This window comes from Phyllostomus hastatus, unplaced genomic scaffold (genome assembly GCF_019186645.2).
Source record: "Phyllostomus hastatus isolate PE091 unplaced genomic scaffold, TTU_PhHast_1.1 phas_scaffold_182, whole genome shotgun sequence".
Classification (NCBI taxonomy): domain Eukaryota; kingdom Metazoa; phylum Chordata; class Mammalia; order Chiroptera; family Phyllostomidae; genus Phyllostomus; species Phyllostomus hastatus.
Window position 1 is genome coordinate 12,909,826 of NW_025334013.1, and position 23,800 is coordinate 12,933,625.

At 58.3% G+C, this 23,800-nt stretch overlaps 1 protein-coding gene across 3 annotated transcripts in view; it reads left to right on the plus strand.

The window, feature by feature from the left end:
* ALPL (alkaline phosphatase, biomineralization associated) overlaps positions 1-23,325 on the plus strand; it is a 56,770-nt gene extending 33,445 nt beyond the window's left edge. For 2 of the 3 annotated variants that reach the window (XM_045859634.1, XM_045859635.1), the window contains exons 2-12: positions 4,091-4,271; positions 8,476-8,595; positions 8,925-9,040; positions 10,141-10,315; positions 11,099-11,274; positions 14,425-14,568; positions 16,514-16,583; positions 18,604-18,738; positions 20,753-20,944; positions 21,473-21,592; positions 22,314-23,325. In XM_045859634.1, the coding sequence (XP_045715590.1) occupies positions 4,211-4,271; positions 8,476-8,595; positions 8,925-9,040; positions 10,141-10,315; positions 11,099-11,274; positions 14,425-14,568; positions 16,514-16,583; positions 18,604-18,738; positions 20,753-20,944; positions 21,473-21,592; positions 22,314-22,579 (1,575 nt within the window). In that variant the 5' untranslated portion in view covers positions 4,091-4,210 and the 3' untranslated portion in view covers positions 22,580-23,325. Of the gene's footprint in view, positions 1-1,639; positions 1,789-4,090; positions 4,272-8,475; positions 8,596-8,924; positions 9,041-10,140; positions 10,316-11,098; positions 11,275-14,424; positions 14,569-16,513; positions 16,584-18,603; positions 18,739-20,752; positions 20,945-21,472; positions 21,593-22,313 lie in introns of those variants that run through there. The other variant, XM_045859633.1, reaches the window with a different exon arrangement.
* The last annotated feature ends 475 nt before the right edge of the window (positions 23,326-23,800 follow it).

Below are 23,800 nucleotides of genomic sequence, written 5' to 3' on the forward strand. Positions count from 1 at the left end.
AATGCTGAAAGACTGGATGCTTTTCCGCAAGATCAGGAGCAAGGCAAGGACGTCTGCTCTTGCCTCTCCAGTTTAACATGGTGCTGTAAGTCCTAGCCGGTGCTAGAAGGCAAGAAAAAGAAATAGAAGGCATACCAATTGGAAAGAAACAACTGAAACTCTCCCTATGTGTCAATGCCACGATTGTCTACATAGATGTTGGCAAAGAACCCACTGCATACGCACAAAACTCCTAGAACTAATTCGTGACTTTAGGAAGGTCATGAACAAGTTAAAACAATGACATTATACTAGTGAGCCCCAAACTGAAATAACGTCGGTATAAATTTAAGAAAACACATGCTGGGTCTGTGTGCTGAAGACGACGAAAGACGACAGGCAGACCGTCCATGAGTGGAAGAGTGGACACTGCAAAGACACACGCCCCTCCCACACCGGTCTACAGAGGCAACGCAACACCAAGCAGACGATAGTGGTGGAGAACTGAGCTGGGGTGGCCAGGTTTGGGGAAGGGAAGGGTTGGTGGGGTTGGGGGGGGTGCTTCTGTGACGACAGTGAGATGGCCTGAGAGCTTTTTGGAGTGGTGGCACCGTCTCGTGTCCTGAGTGTGGTGGAGGTCGCACGAATCTGTACACACGTTAAACCTCGGAATCTCCGTTCTACACGTGGGGAACCAAAAGCCCCACCCCTGGCCGGTTCCCACGCCAGCCTCCTTGCTTTTAAATCTGCAGTCGGGTGACCTGCTACCTTCTCTGCCACCTGCTTGATTGTGATTCCGGGCAAATCGCATTTCCTTGCAGAACCTTGGCTTCTGCACCCGCAGAGATCAGAAGTCCCGCTCCGTCCCCCGACCAGGTGATCCGTGAGAAATCGTGGTGGAAGGCTCTCTAACCAGTGAACCGTGTGCGGCACGCAGGCCTTTTGTCTTTGTTGTCGTGTCCTGTGTAGATTGTGGAGATAGGCTCCCAGAGAGCGGCACGTTCGTATCGTGGAAGTAAGACGGATGCGTGAAGTGTCTGTATCGTAGGCTGACCGTGTATCGGGTTTCAGCATCAACGCACCCGGCGCCCCGGTCAGTGAACAGAACAGCAGCTCACAGCCCCCTGGGCGCCCTCCAGTCTCTGTACCCGACCCCCAGTTTGGTCTTCATCTTGTCCTCTAACACCCTCGGTTAGTTTTGACGCTTTGTATCGTGCGCATCACACTGCGTGTGCTCCTGGGTCTGCCTCCTTCCCTCAACCTCCCCTTCGCAAGATTCGTCCAAGTTGTTCCGGGAGTTGTCGGTCGCTGGTTCTCGTTGCTGCGTGGATTCCCATCTCTCGAACCCTCACCATGTGTTTGTCATCCTGCTGAAGACGGACGCAGTTTCGAGGTCACCAGGGACAGGGCCAAGAGGAACATTCCTCTCCACGTCTTCCAGTGAACTTGGGAATAACGGGTGGGAGGGGCGTGTGTGGTGTCAGCCCCGCAAGAAGCGGCCAGTTTTCCCGCGCGGTTGTCCCAGGGAGTTGTTGCACATCCCTGCCGACACTCGGGCTCTTCTGCACACGCAAAGGAAGGGTTTGGGGTGGTTCTCTCCTTCCTCCTGCCCCCCCACTCCGCCCACCGCTTACAGCCTGACTTTCACTGAGGTAAATATTTACTGCGCGAACGCTGCTGCAGCACAAACAAGGCAAAGTCCCTGCTCTTGGAAGCTCCCGGTGCGGTGGGTGAGACAGACCAGGCGAGAATTACTACTTCCAAAACGGGGAGGCACCTGCAAAACCCAAAACAGTGTGACGTGCACAGGTAATGTATGGGCGTGAGCGATCATCCTGGAGCCTTCCTGACTTCATTCGTAAACTGTTTTGAATAACATTTAAAATGTTTTGGATTTTTTTTTAGAAAGGGGGGAGGGAGAGAGAAAGAGAGGGAAAGAAACATCACTGTGTGGTTGCCTCTTGCACGCCCCCAACTGGGGACCTGGCTGCAACTCAGGCATGTGCCCTGACCGGGAATCGAACCGGCAACCTTTTGATCTTTCAGTTCACAGGCTGGCTCTCAATCCAGTGAGCCACACCAGCCAGGGCTAGTTTGAATATTTTAATGTATCGATATTGTGCATCAATTTAATAACATACTAATGATGTTAGGATTGACTCTAGAAACATTTGGAAACTGAGTAAAACATTAGAAATCATCTGAAATGCCGTCACTCAGATTTCAATCATCTGAAATGCCGTTACAGGCCGGGTATTTCTTTTCCATCCCCGCCTCCCCTCCCCCACTGCCAGGCTGGGTCCCCAAGGAGCCAGGTGGACGAGGAAGTGGGTGGGAAAGCACCGGCCTGTGCGATGGACGGACGGTGTGTCTGGTGAACGCGGGGTGTCCTGTGGGATGTGGCGCCGGGGGCCCTGGCCTCTGGAGTCCGGCGTGTGTGGTTTCAAGGTTGAATCAAGGCCCCTCTCCAGGGGTGAAGTGCCTTCTCACCTGCCGGGACAGTGACGGTAGAGTGAGTGCTGGGCGTCCCTGCTCTTTCTCCTGCAAAAAGTGACGTCCACAGAGCAACCCCGCCGTGGGGTCGGAGCTGCCGTCCCCGAGAGCTGCCTGCACTTGCTACCCCTCAGACCTTCGGGGCATTACAACTGGGCAAAATGACCTTTGGGCCCTAAGTCAGCATTGTAGTCCGACAGCTGTTCGCAGAAATAACAGGGAGAAACGACGATGACGTTCTGACTGAAAACCAATGGCCTTCTGTAGAGTTATCACCACCGGGCTACTCTGCACCTGCAGAGAAACCCCTTCCTTAGCTGATCTGCATCCTTAAAAATTCCTTCCTTCCGCTGATGTGCTTACGCCCCTCCCTCATAAATACCTCTTACCTGCACCCCCGATCTCAATGCTGTTTGGGTTTCTGCCTGAATCAACGCTTCCCAGAACTGTAATGCTTTGTGGATCTCTTGAGACTTAAAATAAATTTTTCTTAGGTTATCCCAACAAATGGGATAATCATTTTTATCTTGGTTTTGGGGGAAATAATAACAGTATTTCCCAGTAAAACTCTTGCCGCTTAAAATTCTTCATCTTCCAGTAACATTTGTATCCAAAGAGTTAGCACATTTCTCAGCTGTCAGTGGGGTTATTCCTCATGAGCCTAACAAGATAATCACAAGTTAAAAACATTCTTGTACCATTAACACGTGCTCATTTTTAAGCAATTTGGATAATTCAAAAATAAGATAAAAAAGAAGAATGAATGAATGAATGAATGATCACTCAGTCTTACTGCCCAGAGAAAGCCACAGTTAATATTTTGGTGTGTTTCCTCCCAGTCTTTTTTTTTAAATAACGTTTTCAAAAAAATGATAAAGATAACATCTCAACGCAGAAGAAATCTTGGGAAATGCAGAAACTATCAGAGTCATCTCTAACGTTACTATGCAGAAATGCCCACCCTCATCAGCCAATCTTCTCCTGTATGTCACCCCTGTCATTTTTGTGTCTGACCCCACACATGACAAGCTCTGGAAGAGAATGTAGCAAATGCAGGTGCCCCTCTAAGAAAGGTTGGACGCTTTTTTTTCATTCTGAGAAATGTGGTTTCAGATGCTCTCAGGACACAGGTAGTTAAAAGCCTGGAGACTGATGTTCTAGAACAGTGCTTTTCAAGGTGTGGTCCAAGAGCCAGCAGCAAGGGGCATCGCCTGGGAGCCTGTCGGCAGTGCGGTCAGAATCTCTGGGCAAGGGTGGGGATTTGGGGGGCAACATGTGGTTTAACAAGCCCTCCAGGAGTTTCTGGCGCGTGTCACAGTTGGATGCGTGCTGCAGAAAGACCGGACTCTGGTGCGTTCGGATGGACTAAAAGTGGAGGTTCCCGTGGGAAGCGGAGGAGCCGCTCTGCAGCCCAGTCCTCGTTTAACGCTCCACAGCTGTGTGATGCAGCTTCCTGAGCCGGGGACCACCTGGGTTTGTAACCCCAGGCCTGGCCTGTAACAGGTGCTCAGCAACGACTTAATGAATGAACCAACCAAGAAATTAAGTGAATGAACATAGGAACTCTGGAGCTGTGGCCCACGTGTCTTTTAATTTTGTTGTTGTTGTTCGTTTCTAGGATTGGAACATCACCTAACATCAGCTAACGGGTTGACCACTGCCAGCTCACCCCTCCCACCCACCCACAGCGATCGTACCCCTGGGCTCCGGAGAGAGAGCGGGTCTTGGAGTATACACCATGATCTCACCGTTCTTAGTGCTGGCCATCGGCACCTGCCTCACCTCCTCCTTAGTGCCAGGTGGGAGTTGGGGGCGCAGGCGGAGGGTGGGATGAGGGCATTGTCTGTGTGCAGGGTCAGGGAACCGGCCAAAGTATTTAAGAGCTGGAAACAAGTGTGCAGAAGGGGAAACCCCACCTCCACTGCTGCCTGTGTTCGTGTTGTAGGTCACGCTTTCCCCCTTTATATTTTCCTGTTCTTTAAAAAAAGAGGTGGGTTTTTTTTTTTACTTTATTGATTTGAGAGAGAGAGAGAGGAAGGGAGAGAGCTATTTTCCTATTCTTTAATTGGGGTTTCTTTTAATTAATTTACTTATTTTTAGAGAGGGGGGAAGGGAGAGAGAGAGAGAGAGAGAGAAACATCAGTGTGTGGTTGCTTCTCACGCCACTCCCCGCCCCTCACTGGGGACCTGGGGACCTGGCCTGCAACCCAGGCATGTGCCCTGACTGGGAATCGAACCAGCGACCCTTTGCTTTGCATCCCAGTGCTCAATCCACGGAGCCACACCTGCCAGGGCTAGGGTGTCTCTTTTCTCGTCTCTGTGAGTATCTGAAATATAACTTATTCTATAAACTCTTCCAACTCCGGGTCTGCTAAGTCTCCTGTCGGTTTTGTCTGCCTAACTCACGGACGAGCATGTTTCCTTGTGGTCTGTAATTCTTGCTTGTGAACTCATCTTCAACGAGAGTTTGGTGTTTTGCTTTTGACTGGGGGCTCATCTGGAAGTGTTTCTACAGTGCCCTGTTACATGTGATGTTTCAGTGAATTCTAGATCAGTTTTATGTTAATTTCTCAGTTGGAGGTTCTTAAGCTACAAACTCAGACCCCACTTAATCCTGGCTCAGATTTGGAGTTGAGTTCACATTTCTCACAACTGGCTTCCTGTCCCATCCCTTCCATAGCTCCAAGGCCGAGTGCACCCATTCGAACAGCATTGACCTAGAGCTGGATCTCGTCTGACACCCCCCAGGGTCCCTCAGCATCCGTTTCCGTTTACCTCTCCGCTTTTGAATTCCTGAATTGTTCTGGTGCCCCCTCCCCCCAGCATTTCAGTGTCAGTAGTCAGAAAGGGGAGCCCTCCTTGGCGCAGTCCATCATGGGGCCGGAAGCTCCCCACTTGCCCTCCTTGAGCCTTAATTTCTCCATCTGCTCAGCGGAGAGAACTTCTCCTTCAGGCTATTGTGGGAAGGACATGGGACGGCCCTAGTGCCTGGCAAGGGGCGGAGCTCTCAGGAAGATCAGGAAATCGGGGTACAGAGAAGGACTGGCCCTCCCAGGCCACACAGAGAGGCTGTGCCAGAGATGGGAATAGGACCTGGGCCGTGGGGTTCCCAGGCCATCGCTCCCCCTGCGATCCCATGATGCCTTTTGGTGTGTGTCCGCGGGGACCCGGGCCCCTCTGGGACTGAGTCCCAGCTTTCGCAGCCCTCACAGCCCACCTGGGGGACGAGTGAGTGAGCAGGTGGGTGAAAAGGGAAAGAATGAACAAGTGAGAAAATAAGAGATTTTCAAATATTCAGCAATTCAGTTTTTTGTGACCTGTTTCATTTGAGCCATTCTGATGCATGTGCTGCGGTCGTCCATTGTGTCTCCTTCTCCTTCTTCCTCCTCGTTAAATATTTGGTATAACTCACACAAAAGCACACAGGTCTTACACGTGTAGCTTGATGAGCTGGAAGAACATGTCTAGTCATGGGACACCAAGGTCCCTTCCCGTGTCCTCCCCAGCCAGCCCCACCCCCGAGCCGAAGGAAGTCACTGGCCGTATTTCTGCCACCAGAGATGAGTCCGGCCTCTCCCAAGCCTCACACGCACAAAGCACACAGCACGCACGGTGCAGTGGCAGGCACCCTTCACGGAGTGTTGTGGCCTGAGCATTTACGCGTGTCACTTAATGGTTTCTGAGACCAATGGCCCCCTGCCACTCAGGTGTCCAAAGCCCTCATGGCTTAAGTCAGTCCTCTGACAATGAAGTCAGTTTGGCAGCCACCGTACTGCTTGGAGGACAAAGTCCTGCGATGGCTCTGGTGAAAGTGACAAGGGCCCTGCAGGCAGCAAACGCAGCAGGGAACTTGGCAAACGTAACAAAACTTGTGTGGAGACGGAGCAGCAGGTGCAGGGCAGTGGGGTGGGGGGAGGCAGGTTGTGCCAGGTGGTCAGGGTGGGAAGTTCACTGCCACCCAGATGGCACCCAAACGGCCACAGGAGGTCTTGGCCCAAAGCCTGGGCACTGTGGTGTGTGGGGAGGGAGGCAGGAAGGAGATCAGGACCAGCGCAGAGCCAGTGGGGTCCCTGGTCTGAACCCCCGGTCCAGGCACTTTCCCGGGCTTTACCTCATTTAACCCCAACACCGCCTGCAGGTAGCTCTGTCCCCCCCCCCGATATCCTGGGGCAGAAACTGCAGTGGCAGGGACTCAAGTGGGTGCGCACAGCTGGTGGGAGGGCCAGGGCTCCAGCTGGGGCCTCTGCCACTGGGGTTTGAAATTAGTGAGCTCAGCAGACCCCTTCAGAAGAGAGAGAGAGAGAAAGAGAGAGAGAGAGAGAGAGAGAGAGAGAGAGAGAGAGAGAGAGAGAATGCTGGGGGCTGTCCGGGTGAAGGCGGTAGGCTAAGGAATTGGGGTGGGGGGGACCTCAGGGAACACCTCTTGGGGGAGAGGTGTGAAGTATGGATAGGTGCAAGGCTTCCTTCCACCTCCTCGCCCACCACCCCGCAGGCAGGGGCGCAGCCCCATAGGTGTGTGGGTTTCCTGTTTTTCTTCTTCAGCTTGATCTCGGCACCCTGTGTTTCACTCTTTAATGTGGAGGAAGTAATTGCAGCGACCCCAGCAAGCTGTGTGTGCGTGTAGCACCTGCACTTGCCTGGGGCCGTGCTTATGAGGAAGGAGTGCTGTGCCCTTCACCCACCGCTGTCCCAAAAGGCAGCTCAGGCTCGAGCTGGGCCCAGGCAGGAGGGCCGTGTTCTCAGCCCACGAACACGTAGCACGGCCTTGTGTTCCACCCCTTCCACCCTCTGGGCCTCAGCCTTCCCTTCTATGCAATGGGAGGCTGTTAAAAAAGAGTCCTGACAAAGCGTCCATCTCCAGGCTCCTGCAGGCCAAGGCGCAGGTTTAATGGGGCCCGAGTACAGAGCAGAGTCGGCAGGCGGTGGGAAGGCCCTGAGTCTCGCGGATGGGGAGCCTGGGCCGCTGTTTGGAAGAATAAGGGAGTCCAGGCCTGGTGATGGAATTACTAGGGGGTGGGGGGCCTTTAGTCCCCTCCTGTGGGTCAGGTGCGTCACTTGTCTGATCTAATCTAGTCCTCGTAAGACCCTGAGAGGAAGGTACCAACAACAGCATTTGAAGGGGAGGAAACTGAGGCCCAGGGAGGTGACTTATCTATACAGCTGACACTTGTCACAGCAGGGCGGGGGGAAGGGGTGCAGAGTTGAGGTCCAACAAGCACTATAGCTGTGTTCCTTCCCCTGGAGGGTTGACTACCGCACACACACAGGTGAGGGAGACAGAGGGGGAGAGAGAAAGAGAAAGGGGAGAGAGCATGCCTGCTTCCGTTTTCTCTCGAGATCAGGGGTGCTGAACGTGCTGATTTATCCTAACAGGAGTGCGATTGTGCGTCGCTATTTCAACTCGCCACCTAAAACAAAAGGCAGGTCTTCACACAAAAGGCAAGCCTGGCTTTTCAGCGCCACTGTTAATGCTGTCACTGAGTCGGGTTTCTGCTGAACCTACTTTAATGAGTAAGCCGAGCAGAGTGTATAATTGATGGCTGCAGATGTCTGGGGACTCCTGCAGTTGGAAGTAGTTTGTTCTCTCGAACAGCTTAAACATTACCTTCCTAATCGCGCTAGAGCAGATTCATTTGCTGCCTTAGCAAAATGTCCCTCGACTGGGAGGAAAAAGAGTGAGCCCGGGCTTTGGAGTGAAACCCAGTTCTGCCAGTGCCTGCCAGTGCTGTGTGGCCTTGGGCCAGTTGCTTGCTGTCTCTGAGCCTTGGTTTCTTCTTTCTGAGATTTGAGGAGAAGACCCAGGGTCCACAGGCTTGTTTGGAGGATTGGACTGGAATAGGTTTACAGACCACACGATGACTCTCAGATGGGCAACCACTGCTCCTTCCCCACGTCCTGACACCTTCCCTCAAGCATGAGAAGTTGGAGTATATGTCAGTGCGGGGATTAGAAGCTAGCCGCACCCCATGCCAAATAACTCTGTCTGCCTCGCTGTCCCTACAGAGAAAGAGAAAGACCCCAAGTACTGGAGAGACCAAGCTCAGCAGACCCTGAAAAATGCCCTGAAGCTCCAGAATCTCAACACCAACGTGGCTAAGAACATCATCATGTTCCTGGGAGACGGTGAGGCCTGGGGGCCCCAGGGCGGGGCCGGACAGGGCACCTAGGTAGGGCCCTGCAGAGCCAGCCAGAAGGGAAGGGTGGTGCGTGCAAGAGACTGGAGCCCTGAGGAGCAAGTTTAAGAGGATGGGAGGCCCATGGGGCTGTGGACCCATGGGGTCTGCTGGTTCAGTGGCCCCCCTGAGGGTCTGGGGAGGGAAGGGATGGTCAGTCCCATTTACAGAGCCCTACTCTGGTGCCCACCGCCCAGCCTAGAGAGCTATGGGTGCCCGAGAAGGCTGACTAGAGAGGCAAGAAGCCGGAGAGGCTGAGGCCCCCTTTCCCCACCACAGGGATGGGCGTCTCCACGGTGACGGCGGCCCGCATCCTCAAGGGCCAGTTGCACCACAACCCCGGGGAGGAGACCAGGCTGGAGATGGACAAGTTCCCCCACGTGGCCCTCTCCAAGGTGAGCTCCAGCCCCAAGCCCGCTGAGCCCAAGCCTCTCACCTTGCAGCCTGACAACGCGTACAGAAGAGCTCTGGCAAGGTGGTCGGCCCTCCCGGGGTCTCTGAGCCCCCCTGGGAAATGAGGACAGCAGTAGCTACTCCCCAAGGCTTCATTTTGAGGGTTTTAGCTCACTGATGTTTAAAAATCCATTGAAGAATAACATACACAGAGAAAAATGCACAAGTGCACGGCTTGAATTTTCACAAACTGCACACGTCGGTGTAACCAGCGTCCAAGTGGAGAAACTGAACATGGCGGCAACCAGAGGTCCCCCTGGGCCCCTGTCCCGTCCGTGGGCTCTGGGCCCTGCCCGCCCACCCACAGATCAGCTGTTCCTGCTTTCGTACTGGGTGTGAAGGGGGTCGTGCAGTATACCCTCTTTCCCCCGTGGTTCTGTTGCAGTCATTCCCTCCCAGGGTGGTTCAGGAAGTTAATCAGATCACTGAGGTCAAGTGGTAGCTGTTGTTACGGGTGTCTTTGTCCCCGCTGGTGGTGGTCTGCAATAAAGGTCCTCTACACACTCTCAGGGAACAGCAGGGACTGACTCTAACATCTTCTGTGCCTTCAAGGAGCTCTCTGGCTGGTAGGGGAGGGAGAGTTTCAAGGGTCTCCACTAGAGGTCTGAAGGAGGGGGGCCTCTCTCTCGTATCCCCATTCTAGATCCTCCTCCCCCTCACTTTCCCTCCCTTTCTCTCTGTCCCCCCATTTCTTCAAGAACCCCCCCTCCCTTCTCCAGGACTCACCTGCCTCTCCCACCACCTTGCTGGCTCCCCCAGCCCCAGCCCCAGAGAGAGGCCCTAGCTGGCCCAGCCCTGCTCCTCTGCCCAGCATTTCCATGTGTCGGACACCTGGCTGCCAGGGCAGAGGGAGTCGGGGCAGGAACCAGGCAGCCAGTTGATCCCGTGGCTCTGGGGGGACCTCAGGGCTCAGCCAAAGCTGTGGGAGATCCCACTGCCTCCCTAATGCCCTGGGCCCCATGGTGTGAGTGGGGGTGGGTGGGAGGCAGGGTGGGGCCAGGGCCTGGCCATCTCCCAACCCTCCTTCCCCCCCCCCCCGCAGACGTACAACACCAACGCGCAGGTCCCCGACAGCGCGGGCACCGCCACTGCCTACCTGTGCGGGGTGAAGGCCAATGAGGGCACCGTGGGGGTGAGCGCAGCCACCCAGCGCTCCCAGTGCAACACCACCCGGGGGAACGAGGTCACCTCCATCCTGCGCTGGGCCAAGGACGCCGGTGAGTGGAGGCGGCGGTGGGCGGCGGTGGGGGACGGGCCCGCTCTGTGAGCCGCCTGGGCCTCAGTCTTCCCGACCGTAGGAGGAGAGGGCAGGACAAAGATGCTCTCAAGCGCGCTTCCAGCCCCCACGTCCTGAGCGTGTGGAAGCCCAGGGGATCCCATCCAGGACAGGAAGGCCAGTGGTCTAGGGTCCCACCCCGGGGTGGGCTCTGGGCCTGGAGCGATTGATTCCCTGAGGCTATTCATCTCACTGAAAAACGGGCATGAAAACATAGCCCCCTCGCAGGCTTGGCGTGAGGACGGCAAGGGGCCTAGCCCAGTGCCAGCCCCGAGGAGGGGGGGCGGTTCAGGACACGCGTCCTCCTCCCTTCCTGCCGGAGTCAGGAGGCCCTGACCCAGGTCCCCAGGAACTTTAGAGTCAGGGTTTGGGGCCGGCTGACACAGGTGACAACACTACCACCCAGGAGCCCTTTGGAGGGGCCCCGGTGTTCTTGCAGGGCACTCGGTGGAATAGAGGTGCTTTCTGCAGGATTGGGGTTCAGCAGGGTCCACACTGGAGGGGAGGGCCCCGGCCCAGGAGCTCACAGCTCCAGGGTCCTCCAGCAGGCAGACTGTCTGAGCTACCAGAGGTATGGAAGCCACCATCCCCCCCTTAGTACTGATGGGGGGCCAAGGACCAGCCAGCCATCCGACCAGCGGGAGGCAAGCCTTTAGCTAGAAGGAGGGCCACTTGCACGCTGCTGTCTCCAGATGAAGCCAACCCCTCCTCTCCCACACCCCAGGGAAATCTGTGGGCGTCGTGACCACCACGCGAGTGAACCACGCCACCCCCAGCGCCACCTACGCCCACTCTGCCGACCGGGACTGGTACTCAGACAACGAGATGCCCCCGGAGGCCCTGAGCCAGGGCTGCAAGGACATTGCCTACCAGCTCATGCACAACATCAGGGACATCGAGGCGAGTTCAGGGGATGCAGCCAGCGCAGGGACCCACGGGCTGTGAGGCAGGGCCTCAGGCACAGGCCGACCCGGGAGCAGCAGCTTGGCCTGGCGCCCCGTACACCTGGGAGGGCTCCCCGCCCATTACGGGATTTGCGGTCGGGGCAGAGAGGCTCTGTAGGGTTTCTCCGCGGTGGGGCTGAGGGATAAACCCTGATGTGGCCGCCACCACGCCTGGGGAACCAGGCGCCCAGGGATTATTTCGTAAATTGGAACCTGGCGTGGCACCCCACCCCCAAAACAAGGAGGCAGGGTGGCAGAGTGGCCACCTGAGGGGAGCGCCTGCCTGTACGTTCCCGAGTTCGCAAACAGGTACGTGTCTCATGCACTCACCCCGCGCGCCCCGGGAACCTATGCACAGTGCTTAGCATGGGCTCTCGACTTTAAATTTCTGGGGTTCAAATCCATGTCCCGTCAACTAACTGTATGGCCTTGGATCAGTTACTTGCTCTCTTCGAGCCCTCCCTGTCATCACCTCTTTGTGAAATGCAGCTGTCCCGTAGACCCATTGCAACATCTGAACAGAAGAACCCCCGTGGGCTTAGCGCAGGGCCTGACACCTATCAGAGTGCTTGGGCAGCGGCAGCGTTTATGCGGGGGCCACGTGTCTGCACCGGAGACGCAAGCTTTTGAACACTGAGCAGGCCCGGGTGCGGGAGCGAGCACGTGCAGCCCGGACACTGCCCACCTGGCGTTTGGATGGGTCCCCACTCTCTCCCCTTAAATGAGAATCTCTGGCTTGTTTCTTTTTCAGGCTCTTCTTATTTCCTGGGGGCACTGGGTGAAGGGGTAAGGGGGCTTGGCCCCCTGAGCCTATAATGGGGGTTCAGTGAGCCTCAGAGGAAGTCCCCCAGGCCGCTCCTACCCCTTACCTGGTTCTGACCTTACCAGACGGAACTTGCTGGCTCCCAGACCCACCTTCTGCCCCCCATGCCATCCCCCCTGTTTCTAAGGCCCCCCTGGTCCCTGTACCAACCCCTGAGTCCCCTCTTCCCAGGGGCGGACTGAACGCCCCTTTCAGGACAGGGTCCTGGTGACCCTTGTGGTGAGCGTGTGTCTGGGCCCAGCCGCCGCCCTGACCTCGCCCGCACTGGGCTTGTGTCCCAGGACAAGTCACTTCTCCTCCTCGAGCCTCAGTTTCCCCACCTGTCCAACAACAACAGAGAGCCCCCCTTGCCCCTCCTCGGAGCGCTGGAGGCCGAGATGAGGTCATGGATGTGAGAACATTTGTTGTACAAGCACAGGCTGTAATTATGGGCCGCTCTTCAGAGAGTGTTGGCAGGAGCAGCCTGAGGGGGGGCAGGCGCTTAGGGGCAGATGTCTCTGCTGGGGGTGAGGGTTGGATGGGGGGTCCTCAGGGGCCACTGGGGGACGAGGGCACGAGCGAGGGGGAGGCCCAGGTGACTGTTGCCCCTGCTCCCTCGCCTCTCTTCCTCATCCTTTCCTCTCCCATTGGCCCCGCATCACCACCACCCCAAAGCCCAAAGCCCCCAGCCCCCAGCCCCCAGCCCCTGGGCTGTACATGAAACAAAAATCCTGGTGTCCGCCCTGAAAATAAATATCTTTTGCTTTAAAAAAAACAAAGAGACAGAGAGAGAAAGAAAGAAAAAGACACAAACCCAAACCCCAAAGCCAAACAGCAAGTCTGTTATTTGGGAGTTTAATGAGCCCGTGTGAAGTCTCTGCTGGGCTGGAAACGAGGAGGCTCCAGGCAGGGAGATTGGGGGCTTCGTTTCCACTTGGAGAATGCCAAGGGGTCAGGTTCTGTGGGAACGGGGTGGGGGGGTGAGGGGCCGGTGACCCGAGGCCCCTTCGCCTCCTTGCTCTCGCAGCCCGCCCCACCCCCGGAGATGCTGGCCAGAGCCGGCAGCTGGGCATTGGTCCCTCTGCAAATACCGTGACCTCCAGCTCCTCGTGCCACTGAGGACACTGTCTATGAGCCCCCCCAACCCCCGGTGCTGGGACCCCTGCGTTACCTCATGTCCTCCTGGGACAGGCCTGTGGCTGTGACAATCTTACGGGGGGAGGGGGAGATGTCACATTGATTTTATAGGAAGGGAAACTGAGGCTCAGAGAGAAGTGACAGGCCCTTGGACGAGAAGGGACAGAGTCAGGATTCAAAGCCGTGCCCCCTCCAAGTCCCCATGATCCAGGCTGGCCCTGGGGGGCCTTCCTCACCTCCCCACAGAACCTGGCTCCCCAGGAGGAACATGGAGCGGAAGGTGGCGGCGGCGGGGGGGGCGGTGGCGAGACGCCAGGCCCGGGGACAGTGGATGTGAGGCCGCCGCAGCCAGGCTCCGCTCTCCCAAGGTGTCAGCCGGGGCGGTGGCCTGGGCTGACGCCTGTGGTGACAGGAGGACACCGGTGTGGTGGTAACTGTGGGCGGCAGCTGTTATGCTCTTGGCCCCGTTTTAAAAATAGTCAGGACTTCAAACATGGACTCCCAAGGAAAACAAACAGTCGCGCGTCCCTCCGCCCGTGCAGGCAGCGTGGTGGGTAAAATTAGCCTGGCGGTGGCCACACAGACATGAGCCCTGGCCCGCTGTCCGGCCAGGCTCCCGGCTGGGCTGCCCCAGGACCTCCCCGGCCAAGGCCTCCAGCCTGTGGGCACCCAGCCTCTCACTGGGGAGAGGAAGCTCTGGAGGCTCCATTGTGGGCTCTGTGGACACGGCAGGGCCCTGGTGCCAGGGTTGGGAGAAGTCTTGGGTTCGAATCCCGGCTCTGCCCCTTGCTGGCTTTGCGGCCTTGGGGAAAGGAAATCAGATTCTGGCATCCATTTCCTTAGTTGGAAGATGGAGACGCGTTCGGTGTAAAGTTGAGGAAGAGAGCGTGTCTGAACCAGTGGGAGTTGTGCGTCAGGGCTCCGGAAAGCTGGGGGAAGGAGGCCACCAGCAGCTCCGGTGTCGCCCCCAGAAGCCCAGACCACAGTCCCAGTAGACTGAGGACGTCCCCTCCCCGGGCCGGAGAAGCAAAGGCTCGGGGGAGCGGCGCAGACAGAACCCGGGACTCTCTGGGCTGGAGAGGCGTCCACGCCATCGCCAGGTCGGGGCCACCGGGGCTTCTGGACACTTGGAAGCCCCGGGGTACTGATGGCTCCTGTCCCCTTTAGGTGATCTTAGGGGGTGGCCGGAAGTACATGTTCCCCAAGAATACAACCGACGTGGAGTATGAGCAAGACGAGAAGGCCAGGGGCACGAGGCTGGACGGTCTGAACCTCATCGACATCTGGAAGAGTTTCAAACCGAGGCATAAGGTAGCCTGCTCAGGGCCCGGGTGGCGGCAGGGCGGCCTGCGGTGGGGCTGGGGCTGGGGCTGGGGCTGGGGCTGGGGCTGGGGCCGGGTGAGCCCTCCCTGAATCAGTTTTCTCCTCTCAAATGCGGTCATCATTCTTACCTCAATGGGCTCAAGTACTCTAACAGATATGTGAATGGCACATAGTAGGTAGCCAGTCAATTCCTTCCTCTAGGGGCGGGCAATGGAAAAAGCTAGGCAGCAAGGAGGAGGGTGGACCAAGGAGTAGATAGCCGGCATGGACACTCGGCTCACCTGAGCCCCTACTGTGTGCAGAGCCCCGGGCTGGGCATGAGGCCCGAATGATGAGTCAGTGGTCAAGGCAACGTGGACCACTCTGTGCTGGGATGGCAGGACGCCCAGGACCTACTGGAACCCAGAGGGGTCAGCCCACAGGGAGGGGAGGCCTGACAGGAGGGAAGGGGGCAGAGAGGCAGTGTCGGGAGGTTTTGCAGGCAGGGGTGGCAGGCGTGAGGTCGAAGCCCTTCACGGGGAGTCGGCTGTGGCCTGGGCGAGGGCACGTGCTGGGGAGGGAGGCCGGGACGTGGGAAGGGCCCGGGCTCTGGCTCCCGGAGCGGCTCTGGCCTTTTAAATCCGTGCTGCTGGCCTCCGGGCTTGGGGTAGCTGGGGTCTGGAAATGACTGCGGTCAGGGCTGAAGACAGTGGGGAGCAGCCTGGCCGCCACTTTGATGTCACTCTGGGGTTGGGTTTCTGAGGGTTCCAGGACTGGCCCCAGGGGAGGCCTTGTGGGCCGGGGCCGGGCCAAGAGTGAGGTGGGGCGGGGGCAGGGGAATGGCCCCCACAGGGTTGACGGGGGAGGGACGGAGCCTCTTTGAAGCTTTGCCACCCGCTCCTTCTGAGTCAGCTCCAGCTGGGCCAGAGCCACGCCCGGCCCCCCCCCAGCCAGAAAGACAGCCCCCCCCCAGCCTCGGTTTCTCTAGCTGGGACATTGGACCAGAGCTGGATTCTTCTTGCCTGCAGGGAACTTCCCTGGGAACTCAGTCTAGACCCCAAGAGGGAGGGAGCGGGCCCGTGGCCCCGGGGCCAGACAGGGGTTCACTGTGTTCCTTGAAAACCAGGCCTTAAGACGAGGTTCTAGGGCATCTCACCTTTACCACTGAGTGGCTGTGTCATCCATGTGTCTCAGTTTCCTCATCTGTAGAATGGGAATGATAATGTCTACCGTACAGGGCCCGAAGGATGAGATAAAGCCACGTTGGGGAAGCAGAGGAGCGGGTGGGAGTGGGATGGATAGATGAGAGCCCGTTCTGTGAGCCTCTCTGCCTTCCTTCCTACAATAACCCTTGCGTTCTGCAAACCACCGGTCCTAGTGCCGTTGCCCAGAGGGCAACCCTCCCGAGGACGCACAGCTGATTCCTGGCAGTGCTAGGACCTGTGGCCTCTGTGCCCTGAAGGAGCAGCACCTCCTCCCTCACTGTCCCCTCATATGGGGGCCCCAGGGCAGATCTAGGGCCTCGCTTCCTCCCTGGCTCTCTGAGACCCCCAGAACACAGCTCACACCTCTCAGTGGGCCCCTTGTGGCCTGCGCCTGCCTCTCCTCTGACCCACACTCCTCTACTTAGAACTCTACTTCCGGGCCCCAGGCCGATCAATCTCTGCTTGTCCTCTAGGGCCTCCTCAGGACGTCACCTCCACCAGGAAGCCTTCCCTGACCCTGCTTTGGGCTCACAGGGACCCCCGGTTTCTCAGAATTCTCCTTCCCCTGCATTAGAATGGCCTATTTACTTGTCAGTACTTGAAGGCAGGAACAGTAGGTCCTCGGGGAGGGGGTGTTAAAGGACTGAAGGAAACAGAAACGAAGACGTGCCCCCAACTCTGGGACCAGCTGGGGCCTGTCCCTCCAACTCCCCCAGCCCCACGTGACTGACCCGGGCCCTTCCTCCTAGCACTCTCACTACGTCTGGAACCGCACCGAGCTCCTGGCCCTCCACCCCAGCACCGTGGACTACCTCCTAGGTAAGGGGGTCGGGGGTGGGAGTGCTGGTTGCCTGGCCGGGTGCCCTGGGGCAAGGGCTGTGTGGCCCAGCACCTGGGGGCCAGGCCCCAGCCTGCTCCCCCTTCGGAGGGACCTTTGTGCTCAGGCTCCAGGACCTGGGAGGGCTGAGGAAGGGTTCTGGTTCATAGAATTTCGGCCCCAAAACTGCTGGCTGTGCAGGGTGAATAGCCCCACTGAACCCAGAGGGAAGCTAGAGGTCAGAGAAGGGAAGCTACCTACGGCATGCCCCACCACCGGTTGGAGCACGGGCCGGCGAGTCTGAACGCCGGTTAGGGCTGAGGCTTAAGCGAATCTCAGGCTGCGGAGCAGGGCATCTGAGCCAGGGAGCAGCGTGGGGGCCAGGGCGGTTCTAGGCTAGGTAGGCCAAGGCCAGAGCAACACCATGCCGACACCGGGGCCCCCTTTCCCACCTGGCTAGTGTGCCCAGCGAGTGGTGGCCAAATCTCCTGCAAACCTTTCCCAAGGAGCTCAGCCCCCAGGTCCTGGGTGTATCATTGGAGATCATGGGTTCAGAGCTGGGCACCCAGAGGACCCCCAGACACACACAGCCCTCTGCTTGTGTGGGTCACGTGGCACAGACTCCGTACCACACCCAGGCTGCATGGAGCGGTGCATGCACCCACGGAGCAAGACAGTTCCACTCGTGGACCCTAGAGCTAGAGTGCTGGGTTCAAATCCAGCTCTTGCCACCTGGAGCTGTGCGGCCTTGGGCAAGTGCTTTGTCTGCTCTGTGCCTCAGTGTCTTCTCCTATAAGGTAGGAATAGTGACTGTTCTGTCCAATGCAGATAATGATAGGGCCTACCTCAGGGCTGTCATGAGGATTAAATGAGCTAATGCGTCGTATAATTATCTGTTGCTATATACCGATTATCCCCAAACTTAGTTCAGAATCAGAGTAAACACTTATTACTTGCACAGTTTCTTTGGGGCAGGAATTGGGAGCAGCCCGGCGGGTCTCTCATGAGGTTGCGGGCTTCCAAAGGCTAGACTGGGGCTGAGGCTCCCACGACGCCTCCCTTGCATGGCTAATAAGTTGGCAGGCGGCCTCACTTCCCTGCCACATGGGTCTCTCCGTGGAGCTGGTTGAGTGTCCTCGCAGTATGGCAGCTGGCTTCTGCCAGAAACCCAAGAGTGTGCAAAGCAGAAGCTGCAGCGTCTTATGCCCAGACCTGGGAGTCACACGCCGTCACTGCTGCGGCATTCTATTGGTGCCACAGGCCAGCCCTAGTCACTGGGGGAGGGGACACGCCGGGGCATGAATTCCGAGAGGCGGGGCCTATCGGAGCGTCTTGGAGGCTGGCATCCGCATGCCTCCGGAGCTCCCAGAACGGCGCATGGCACAGAGTGAGCGCTTGGCCAGCTGGAGCTGTCATTCGGCTGCGCACGCTCACGGGAGGGCAAGGTGTCCTGGGAGGACGTCCGGAACCGAGGACACCAGCCTGATGCATGGGAAATCTTGTGACATGGTCAAGGGATGGGTCATTTATTTCGGAAGTGAGAAAACTGAGCCCAGGGAACAGAAGGGACAGTGACCCCAAGCCTGCTGTGGTGTCACTGTGCAGCGCACTGCAAGCCTGACCTGTGAACGCTGTGAACACAGTTAACACACAGACAAGCGGCCTTGTCAGGTCCAGAACAGAGTCCCCTGCCTGAGGCCACGGTGCCGTGTCTGGGGCCCTTCAGACTGGGGGTAGTGGATGGTCTCAGACCATCCACTTAGCAGCAGAAAATAGCAAGTTACTGACCCCGAGCCTCAGTCTCCTCCTCTGTAAATGGACATGGAGACCCCTTCTCCATGGCGTGGCCCCGATGATGGCATCTGGCGCACATTGGGCCCCAGGAGCCATCCAGAGGAGCTTCCTTCCCCGCCCTGTGCCCCCAGGTTGTGTGTGGGGAGCCTGTGGTCCCTGAGATGCCACAGGTTCCTTGGAGACCCTCCTGGCAGGGTCATGAACTCTCACCTCCCACATCCTCCTCAGGTCTCTTTGAGCCGGGGGACATGCAGTACGAGTTGAACAGGAACAATGTGACTGACCCGTCACTCTCCGAGATGGTGGAGATGGCCATCAAGATCCTGAGCAAGAACCCCAAAGGCTTCTTCTTGCTGGTGGAAGGTAGGGCCCCAGGCCTGACTGCGCGGCTGCCTGCCCGAGGTCGGGGGGTGGGGAGGTCCAGCTCTCCAAGAGAACTGTCCAGGTCGGGGAGGATGCAGGAGATTCCTTCTGGGAGGATGGATTATAGACTGGGGGAGAAGGGGACCGTGCTAAAGCTCCCAGTCCAACAAGCTGCTATCACACATACATACACACACCAGGCTTATTAGTCAGGGAAGGCTTCCTGAAAGAGGAGGCAGGTTCCTTCCTTCCTTCTAGGAGTTACTGCCTGAGGTCTGGCTCTCGGGGGGAGGGGTGTGCAGCCAGCTCGGCTTCACTCCTCCGCAAAGGCCAGTCAGCAGGCCCAGGAGACATCTGCGTCTGAGCAGCTGCCTGGAGGGGCTCAAGGACATCTCCGGGAGCCCTCACAGCTGGACAGTGGACACCTGCTGTTACTGGGCACATGTAGGGCCAAGGTCAAGTTCATGAGTCCTATCCCTGATAGGAAAAGGCTCAGGGTCCCCCGCACTGGGAGAGCCAGACCCTCTGGGAGTCAGCAGCGCTGTGTGCCGCATTCACGGCATTTCCCAGGGCCCTTGTGAGCCCTGGGGCCAGACTCTTGGGCTCGTCTCGTGATGCTGCAGTCCGCGGGCTGTGCAGCCTCTACCTGTGCACTTCTGTCGCAGGAGGCCCCGCAGAGCCGGCCTCTCCTGGAAGGGTTATCAGCAGCCGTTGTGTTCGGAAACATGAAGTACTTGGCCCAGGGCCCGGCAGAGAATACATCCCCCACGTTTCTATTATTACCGATAGCCAAGTCAATAACAACAGGAAGTCTGAGGATGTGATAAACTTCCCAGAATCTTCCGACGCTGTGACAGCCTTGTCTCCACGCACACACACAAGCACGGACAACCTGTACACGACCCTCACTGCACAGACAGACCCGCTCGGGCCCCTCCGCCCTCCAGAGGCCGGTGGCCGCCAGCCCGGCTTGACTGCTTTCTCGCCAAACCCCGGGGTTCCCATTCAAGCACGGCGGTCTCGGCCTGGCCCCGAGCAGGCCTCTGACGCCGAGGCACCAGCCAGGAACCAGTGGTGGTGAGCGCGGGCTCCCCCGGGAGCGGTGCTCTGTGCGCGCGGGGCCAGGACCTGGCCGCCAGGCCAGCTGCTCCCAGAGCCACAACAAAGGAAGGACCCACCCTTCCAGCCTGCCAGGCCGCAGTGGTGAGGCTCAGGCTAGCGGGCAGGGGGGCGGCCAGGCGCCCGGGTTCGGGACCCTCCGAGCTGGGAGTGTCCACCCAGGCAGCATCTTCCTGTTAGAGACAGGAAGTGTGTTCCCTAAGGTCACAGAGCCCTTGGCTGAGGCCTGTAAGCCAGGCTCCGCGCCAGGCCTCTTGTGCTTACCTGGGGGCCGCAGCAGGGGCCGCAGGCCTCCACGGGTCTTTCTGGAAGTCTGCCACGGGCCCTGCCTGCTCACCACTTTTCTGGACTGCGCTTCACCCTCAGAGGGGGCTCTTCAAAGGGGAGGTGGCAAAGCAGGTGATCCAGAGTGAGTCCCAGCTGAATTCAGATCCCGGCAAATCCCACCTTGGGCACGTGACTGCCCCACCTGGGCCTCAGTCGCTCTGTCTGTAAATGGGGCTGATTGTACTGGTCTCTGCCCAGGATTGTTGTGCAGGGGAAACAAGCATCGGCTGGTCATGCCTGGCCCCTGGTAGGCACTCAGGCATGTTGGTTCCCTCCCTGCCTCGCTGATGCCTCAGGGTCAAGCCCCTGAAGAATCGGTGCTGCAAGTGGCCTGGGGTGGGGGAAAGAGCGCACGCTTTTCAAGCAGGTGGATCGGCTTTAAGTCCCGGCTCTGCAGCCTCCTCGTGTGGGCCCCTGGTGCAGCAGCTCGCCCGCTCTGAGCCGCGGTACAGCTGGAATGGCTGCATACAAGCCTGGTGTGGCGAACCAGGCGGTCACGCGGTGGGGCTCGCGGTGCCGGTCTCCTTCCCCTCCCCCTCACCCGGGCCCTTGACCTCGGTGTCTCAAGGAGGCAGGATCGACCACGGGCACCATGAGGGCAAGGCCAAGCAGGCGCTGCACGAGGCGGTGGAGATGGACATGGCCATTGGGCAGGCAGGCGCCATGACCTCCTTGGAAGACACGCTGACCGTTGTCACTGCTGACCACTCCCACGTCTTCACCTTCGGCGGGTACACACCCCGTGGCAACTCCATCTTTGGTAGGCGGCTTCCAGTGGGGTGGGCACGGGGCACTCTCGGAGCAGGGCTGGGGTGGGAGAGTCGGCAGGCCCAGGGCCCGGCACCGGTGGGACTCCATGAGGACTTACTGACAGGTGGGGGCGTGCAGGGTGCGGGGAGCGAGGGAGGTGAGTGCGTGGATGTGTGGCTGGCTCCCTGGATGAAGGATGGGTAGAGGAGCGGGAGAGCTTCAGCCAGGTGGCTCAGTTGGCTGGAGCGTCGTCCTGTACACCAAAGGGTTTCGGGTTTGACCCCTGGTCTGGGCGCGTACTGGAGGCAACGCGTCGATGTTTCTCTCTCTCTAAAAAAGAAAGAGAAATCAAAAAAGAATGAGAGAGAGGATGGGAGGGTGGACGGGAGGGATGTGGGCACAGCGAAAACAGCGGGACAGTTGGTGGGCAGTCAGTCAGGTTCGGAAGGGGGCCTTCCTGGAGCGGGGTCGGGCCCTTCGAAGGGACTGTGCCCCTGGTGCGCCCACATGACCCTTGGACCATCACCATCCCGTGCAGGTCTGGCCCCCATGCTGAGCGACACGGACAAGAAGCCCTTCACCTCTATCCTGTACGGCAACGGGCCTGGCTACAAGGTGGTGGGCGGGGAGCGAGAAAATGTCTCCATGGTGGACTACGGTGAGGCTGCCGAGAGCCAGGACTGGGGGGTGGGGGGGAACGGGACGCCCCTTGGGGGTGGGCCTGGGGACAGAGTGAGTGTGGGCTTGTGCTCGAGGTCCGGGGTCTCAGAATAGTCAGGACCGAGTCAGGACAATCTGACTTTGAATCCCCTTCTGCAGTTTGGTAGCTCTGGGACCTTGCACGCGTAACTCCACCTTTCTCAGCTTCGGCTTCCTCCATAAAAGGGTTCTACCTCCCGAGGCTGTCTGAGGAACTGAATGGGTCTGATAGTTTAGCACAGAGCCTGGCACACAGAGCTGTTCGCTGTATTGCAGTCACTTTTACTGGCTACGTAATATTCCAATGTAGGAGCCTTCCCAAGGTATTCTATTCATCCGATTCTTTGTTGTTAAATATTCATTTGTTTGAATGCCCCCAGAGGCTCCTGGGTGGAGCATCTAATGGTGCATCCATCCAATGGTAAGACCCTCTCCTGGGCTGCCTTTCCTGCTGGTCCAGAGAGATCAGGGGAGGCTGACTTCCTCGTCTGGGGGTTGGGAGCACAGGCTTCTGTGTTAGAATGGACTCAGGCCCGAATCCTGTGGCCTTGTGCAGAATACCTTCCCTGCACGGAGCTTCAGTTTTCTCTTTTGTGAAATGGGGCATTCGAGCCAGCCTGGGAGGGGCCCGGCGCCAGGCCCCTGCCGGGCCCTCTGCAAATGTTTCCTCTGGCCCACAGCTCACAACAACTACCAGGCGCAGTCTGCCGTGCCCCTGCGGCACGAGACCCACGGCGGGGAGGACGTGGCAGTCTTCGCCAAGGGCCCCATGGCACACCTGCTGCACGGCGTCCACGAGCAGAACTACATCCCCCACGTGATGGCCTACGCCGCCTGCATCGGTGCCAACCGCGACCACTGTGCCTCAGCCAGCTCCTCAGACAGCCCTTCCCCGGGCTTCCCGCTGCTCTCGCTGGCCCTGCTCCTCCTGGGCGTCCTGTTCTGAGGGCCCGGGCCCGGGCATCCACTAGCCCATCACGGATGGCCAGCCTCCCCCTCCCAGCGCTGCACACCGCCCATGGGCCACACCTCAAGGGGCCAGGGGGTGGGGGCACCCACAGCCTCTGCAGCTGCCGGAAAGGGGACCCGGGAAACCAGTCTGCTGCCAGCCTCGGCCTCGCTCCCCTCTGGATCCTCCCCTGGGGCCGGACCGGTTCCCAGCCTCCTGCCTCAGCCCCACCCCCGCCCCCCCGCCCCCGCTGCCCCTTTGGCTAGCAGGGTAGGTTTCTTTTGGGCAGACAGAGAGTACAGACTGCAGACATTCTCAAAGCATCTTATTTTTCTAGCAAACATATTTCTCCAGATCCGGAGGCTCTGGAGCTTCCATGGAACATTCCAGATCTGACCCTCCCACTCTCCTCTCCTCCCGTCTGGAACCTCCCAGGGCCCACCATGCTCCTGTCCATATCTGAAGAGGAGACGAGTCCTTCTGTCCAGGATGGGGGTTTGCTCACTCGCTCCAAGGCCTCCCGGGGCTCCCAGGAAGTGGGCCCCTGGGACTGGCTGCCCAACCCCAGGTGGCCTGGGCTGGGAGGGAGCAGCAGCCTGGCGGGCAGACACCTCCCAGCTTCGAACACACGCGCCAGCTCCTCCTTGAAGCGACTCTCCTGTTTGGAACGGCCAAAAACAAATTTTTTTTTCTCTCTTTTTGGTGTTGGTTAAAAGGGAACACAAAACATTTAAATAAAAATTTCCAACTATTTCTGAGGACAGAGCTGAGTCTTTGTGGTCAGGGAGAAAGAGACTGGAATAAGCTCGTTTCTCTGGGAAGAGCTGGACGCAGGGCGTGGGGGGGGGGGGGGGGGGGGGGGGGGCGGGGCGGGGCCTGCTCCTGGCCTAGGGGCTTTAACACTCCTCACCTGGGTGACTGTGGACCAGTTGCTTTAGGTCTCTGCATCTCAAGTTTTCTTACCTGTACAATGGGAGACAACCCGTGCCCAGGTTGCAGAGAGGGTTGAAGAAGAATGTCTCTGCCTGGAACTCCGCAGCAGAAGGGCCTTGTGGGACCCAGACATCCTGGCTGCACGGTGCCCATAAGCAGAACTCCACCCCTGGCCCATGTGGCTGTTCGTTCGTTCATTCATTCATTCGTTTATTCACAAATGTTGAGCGTGCGCTAGGCCCTGGCCTGGGTCTGAAGAATTCAGCGGTGAGCGGCACTGACGGA